Below are 6543 nucleotides of genomic sequence, written 5' to 3'. Positions count from 1 at the left end.
TTGTATGCATCCAGTGGAGACTAATATCCTTAGATATTGACTGAATTTTCGTCTCAGATACGGCCAAGATACAACAAAACAAAATACAATAATTTTATCTATGCATAAATAAAAAATCTAGAAAAACGGGAACATTGTCAGTACAATCTGGCTGTAATACAGTCGCTTGAAAATAGGTTGTACACATTTCCATAAAAAGTTTTTACATAAACCAAAACTCGGGAAACTCGTCAGTAACTGAAATTATAATTACACTTCCAAACAACCACACAATCCAACAATTAATCCCAAAATGAAAGTTGAAATGAAGGCTTGTTAATTTTAATTACACAACATGTTCCGACATGTGTAGTCAACACAAACACGAGTGGACGCGCTTGTGGCTGAACACAAATACACACAAGCAGAGACCCGAACAAATCCGGAGCGGTCCCGCATGCAAATATTTGAGCCAACCGCTTGACTACCTTGAGAACTGGCGCTGAGAGATATTGAACATTGTCAACGCAACTTAGCTGCAACTTAGTTATATGACAAGAGATAGTATAGATTTTGAGAAAGTACAAATATCGATACAGGTATTCAACTGCTTCATATTAAAATAAGCTATATCCATTATGGTATCGATACTATTAAGGCACTTCAATTAATTCCTACTATCGATTACCTTATCGATATTTTTGGTGTCGATGATACGGGTGTTTATGAATGTTATCGATAGATTGATATTCAATGAGTCTGTTAAAATAAAAACGATTTTAAATAAGCCAAAACTCGGGAAGTACGTCATTAACTGAAATATAATTACACTTCCAAAAAACCAACAATCCAACAATAAATCCCAAAGTGTTTACCAGTTACCAGTTACCGCAGTTTACCGGAAACCTACTCACACGGATAGATACTTACACGGCACTTCACACCACCACCCCAGACACTTAGCTTCGGTTGCAAAGTCCCTCACGAACCGGGCCTATGAATTATGTGACAATGATCATTTGGCGCAGGAGTTGGAACACCTGGAGAAGGTCCTGCGTCTCAATGGCCACGTAACTATAGCCAAACGAACTGAACGGAATCATAACACCACCAGCGTAGTAGAAAGGCATTCCGCATATTTTCCGTATGTGAAAGGTGTCACGGATAAGATAGGGAGGATTTTAGATCGAAAATATAACATAAAAAGTATATTTACGCCTTTTAAAAAGCTCGCGGCCTATCTTCGTTCCCCCAAGGATACTATTCCATACCAGTGCCCAGGGGTCTATAAGGTTGACTGTAGTTGTGGTAGCTCGTATATTGGGCAGACAAAACGAGCCATATCACAACGCATTAAGGAACATATCAGCGCAGTCAAAAATAATGACCCTAAGAAATCTGCGGTAGCCGAACACATCCTCAGTTCAGGTTGTAACCACTGGATTGAATTACACAAACCTCAGGTGATCTCCACTGAGCGTCATTACTTTCCTCGTTTAGTAAGAGAAGCAATAGAGATCAAGAAACATCCTAGGAACTTCAATAGAGAAGATGGTTTTAAGTTAGCCCAAACGTGGAATCCAGTGGTTAGTTTATGCAAGTCACAAATAGTGCAAAGTACGGAGCGTAAGGATATTGTCAGTGTTGTGTGTCGTGATATGAAACCTAGAAAAGAAAAACGAACTAGACGTAGGGTAGATAGATTAATCTACCACTAGTACTTGTCAACGGTTTCTCCCCTCCACCTCAGTTTCGCCGTGACCACGATCCATGCAACTGGGTCGAAATATCGGCAATAAAAAACGCATATCGTGAGTACCCGTTACATAATAAAATGTCTCAATTCCGCGATAATTTTAGTCTAAAATCATATATTGCAAACCGGTACGGGCCGGAATGTGTAAATAAAATACGAGATCTTGAACGTACTCGGAAAAAACGTGAAGTTACCTGTGCGTCAATAACGTTCTTAACAAAGTGTCGGGACTTAAATGTTATACCGAAATGTGTTAGAATTAGGCCGCGCAACGATATACGAGGATCCGAGTCCATTCTACGTACCGCGAGTGAGAAACTGTTACGGAAACAAATCCGAAATAATCGTTTTGTGTTGGACCGTATTCAGTGTGAGTTGTTCCGTATACATCAGGATTGCAGTGCAGTGTTTGACAAGGATGTGTTCGACCTGATTGATCGTATCACTTTTCTACAATCTAAACGTACCGCAGAATTATGTCAACAAAAACATAATCACAAGTTGGAGGTACTTCAAAGACAACAAGATCGTAATACCCTCGGAAAAGTTGATATTTCTAAAAATGTTATTAATTTGTCAAACGCAGAACTATCTACCGCCGCCTTAAATGTACTGAACAAAGGGCTCAATTTTGCACCGACACCGAAGCATATCCCGTATGAAAAGATAATTGGAAACATCGAGGAGACTATTAATAGAAATAAAATACCACCAAATGACGCTGAGGCTCTCAGACAAGATGTCTCCATCATACTAAGGCAGTCGAAACCTCCATCATCCAACGTAAAACCCGAAGAACGGTCGGCGATTAGGGAGTTACGTGACAACAAAAACATTATCATTTTAAAGTCAGATAAGGGCAATGCGACGGTCGTTTTAAATAGTGCGGATTACGAGCAGAAAATTGCAAACCTTTTATGCGACACCTCCACTTACCAAGTAGTCAATTACGACCCGACTGCTAGAGTGACACGACATACACGTAAAATTGTTCAGGAATGTCAGTCTATATTAGGGGAGGATACAGTTAAATACTTACTTAAACCCCGTATAGTACAACCACCGAAACTTTATGGCCTACCAAAAGTTCACAAACCCGGCGTTCCTTTAAGACCTATAGTCAGTCAAATTGACTCCCCTACGTACGAACTTGCAAAACATGTAGCGGGAGTGCTGCAGCCGCTGGTAGGTAGGACAACATCTTACATAAAGGATTCCCGGCATTTCGTGAGTATCGTAAAAGACATTAAGTTAGAAAAAAGTGATTGTATGGTTAGTTTTGATGTAGAATCTTTGTTTACAAACGTTCCAATCACTGAATGTCTACGGGTAGTTACTGATGTTCTTCGTAATAATAATATGCACACAGATTACGTCAAATTATTAGAACACTGTCTCCGGTCTGGTTACTTTCTGTATAACGGTAAATATTTTCTTCAAATAAATGGTGTAGCCATGGGTAGTCCAGTCGCTCCAGTAGTTGCAAACATATGGATGGAATATTTCGAGGGGATAGCCATTGCTACTGGGCCCAATTGCGTTAGAGTTTGGAGAAGATATGTAGATGACATCTTTGCCATCATAACAGGAGGACGGGGACAGGTAGAAAGTTATTTAGATTATCTGAACTCGGTACATGCCAGTATAAAATTCACTTGCGAAATGGAGGACAATGGGAAGTTGGCATTCTTGGATGTCGCATTAGAGGCCCGCCCTGATGGTACATTTAGTCACGCAGTTTACCGGAAACCTACTCACACGGATAGATACTTACACGGCACTTCACACCACCACCCCAGACACTTAGCTTCGGTTGCAAAGTCCCTCACGAACCGGGCCTATGAATTATGTGACAATGATCATTTGGCGCAGGAGTTGGAACACCTGGAGAAGGTCCTGCGTCTCAATGGCCACGTAACTATAGCCAAACGAACTGAACGGAATCATAACACCACCAGCGTAGTAGAAAGGCATTCCGCATATTTCCCGTATGTGAAAGGTGTCACGGATAAGATAGGGAGGATTTTAGATCGAAAATATAACATAAAAAGTATATTTACGCCTTTTAAAAAGCTCGCGGCCTATCTTCGTTCCCCCAAGGATACTATTCCATACCAGTGCCCAGGGGTCTATAAGGTTGACTGTAGTTGTGGTAGCTCGTATATTGGGCAGACAAAACGAGCCATATCACAACGCATTAAGGAACATATCAGCGCAGTCAAAAATAATGACCCTAAGAAATCTGCGGTAGCCGAACACATCCTCAGTTCAGGTTGTAACCACTGGATTGAATTACACAAACCTCAGGTGATCTCCACTGAGCGTCATTACTTTCCTCGTTTAGTAAGAGAAGCAATAGAGATCAAGAAACATCCTAGGAACTTCAATAGAGAAGATGGTTTTAAGTTAGCCCAAACGTGGAATCCAGTGGTTAGTTTATGCAAGTCACAAATAGTGCAAAGTACGGAGCGTAAGGATATTGTCAGTGTTGTGTGTCGTGATATGAAACCTAGAAAAGAAAAACGAACTAGACGTAGGGTAGATAGATTAATCTACCACTAGTACTTGTCAACGGTTTCTCCCCTCCACCTCAGTTTCGCCGTGACCACGATCCATGCAACTGGGTCGAAATATCGGCAATAAAAAACGCATATCGTGAGTACCCGTTACATAATAAAATGTCTCAATTCCGCGATAATTTTAGTCTAAAATCATATGTCCCGACTTGTGTAGACAACACAAACACGAGTGGACGCGCTTGTGGCTGAACACACACACAAGCAGAGACCCGAACAAATACGGAGCGGTCCCGCATGCAAATATTTGAGCCAACCGCCTGACCACCTTGAGAACTGGCGCTGGATATTGAACATTGTCAATACAACTTGGCTGCAACTTAGTTATACGAGAATACATGGTACAGATTTTAAGTAAAGCGTTACGTGTACTATGTTATCGATACGGGATATTAAGCACACCAATTGACTTATACTATACTGACCCTTATATATAGCTGACCCGGCAAACTTTGTACCGCCTCAAAATCTATTTATCAAATATATTTTATATAAAATATAGCCTATGTTACTCGTAGATAATGTAGCTTTCGAATGATGAAAGAAGTTTTAAAATCGGTTCAGTAGTTTTTGATCCTATTCATTACAACCGAACAAACAAACAAAGTTTTCCTCTTTATAATATTAGTGTTGAAGTGTAGATATCGCGTTACCATTACTATCGCTATCGATATTGCGAGTGATTGACTTCTATTGATAGATTTATAGACAATTATTCTAGCGCTAAGAGGTATTGAACATTGATAATACAACTCTACTGCAACACATTTTTGTGTTAACGGGCTTCTACCTACACTATTTACGACTTAAGAATAAACCTCACTCTGAAGGTTTATTCTTAAGTCGTAAATAGTGTAGGTTTCCTAAGCAATAAATTTTTGGACCCCTAACATTGCAACATACGTACTTACACGAAAATAGAAAGCACTGATAATCCCATCAAGATACTTCATAGTTAACTGCTACTATCGATTATGTTCTCGATTCTATCAGGCACTCCAATTAAATCGTACTATCGATTGCATTATCGATACTATTGGTAACGATAGTACGAGTGATTGATGAACACTATCGATAGACTGATAGTCAATTATTCCGCATCACAACACGCTGCTGACCATTGCAAGATCAGTTATGAAACGTTGGCACTTACAATCAATTTGAATATAGAATCCGCATTATTAATTAAAAACAATATTTTAAAATTGTTTTAAAAACCTAGCTAGACTGGCATATTATCAACATAAAATTACCATAGATTAAATTACATAAATTCTAACATCGGCGAGCAAAGATAAGAAAAAATATCAGTTTGACAGTATGAAAGTTTTACGCCGTTTGTCCACCGCCGTCGTCACCGAGCCGATACCGATAATTAATGACGGCACTGAAGTAGCGTACATACATTTACTATAGCCGCTTGTCCACCGCACGTCCGTCACCCGAGCACCGTCATCCCGGCCGTCGATATTTCGAGTAGATCGGCGTGACTGCTAGATCGGCACCGAGATTTTGACGGGCCGATGTGTCGGAAATTTAAAAAATGTGTGTGCGTGTCAGCTACGACGCACGATTGGAGTTTACTCCTTACGAACGATAATTATGATATATATCGAATAGAAAAAAAGGGTAAATGAACGCATCTGCTAAAATGATAAGAGAAACAAACATATATCTGTAATTATTCGGATTATTTATATTACTTCAATAATGCGTATTACATAAAGTATGTTACAAAATAATATAAATAATCAAAACATTAAAACTTGATGGTTAGGTTGCTGTTTATGTACGTTGTATATAGATGTATACAATAGATGCTACTATATGCATTTATTATACAGCATGCATACCCTGTACTCGGCAGCAGTATACAAGTTGTGGCAGAACTTCGTAATACGCAGGCGCGCAACACACACGTACAAACATACGCACACATTCAACTCTCAGACTGGAGGTAGTGAACTATACAGTGAGACTACGAAGTATCGCTCAAAGTGGAGACCCCGAGAATGAGATACGCTGTGTAATGTATTCCATCTCATTCTTTTACACGTTCAATCCTACAGATATATATATGTTTGTCTCTTTCTACGTAACGCCTCAACTTTTCGTGTTACACTTGATTTTACTCCTCATAAAATTTCCGTACCGGGCCTTATAACTCACATCGTTTCTTAAGGAGTAAACTCCAAAAACGTAGGAACTTGTCCACACACTGCCGTCACACGC

The 6543-nt window shown here is 39.7% G+C and overlaps 1 protein-coding gene across 1 annotated transcript; it reads left to right on the top strand.

Moving 5' to 3' along the window:
* Nucleotides 1-3397: 3397 nt before the first annotated feature.
* Nucleotides 3398-4562, top strand: LOC140744158 (uncharacterized). The gene is made up of 2 exons (XM_073075642.1): nt 3398-3723; nt 4469-4562. The coding sequence occupies exons 1-2, from the start codon at nt 3398-3400 to the stop codon at nt 4560-4562; spliced, it is 420 nt and encodes a 139-aa protein (XP_072931743.1).
* The last annotated feature ends 1981 nt before the right edge of the window (nt 4563-6543 follow it).

Source organism: Epargyreus clarus, unplaced genomic scaffold (assembly GCF_041222505.1).
Source record: "Epargyreus clarus isolate Ecla_fem2 unplaced genomic scaffold, WU_Ecla_fem_2.2 ptg000008l, whole genome shotgun sequence".
Taxonomy (NCBI): Eukaryota; Metazoa; Arthropoda; class Insecta; order Lepidoptera; family Hesperiidae; genus Epargyreus; species Epargyreus clarus.
Note: the sequence above shows the minus strand (reverse complement) of the source record. Positions and strands in the feature narration are given on the sequence as shown.

Bases quoted from the DNA above. Each gene is read 5' to 3' on its own strand.
- LOC140744158 (XM_073075642.1), top strand. From the start codon at position 3,398: ATGGAGGACAATGGGAAGTTGGCATTCTTGGATGTCGCATTAGAGGCC. The intron at 3,724-4,468 runs GTATGTGAAAGG...CGACTTGTGTAG, and splicing joins AGGCATTCCGCATATTTCCC to ACAACACAAACACGAGTGGA.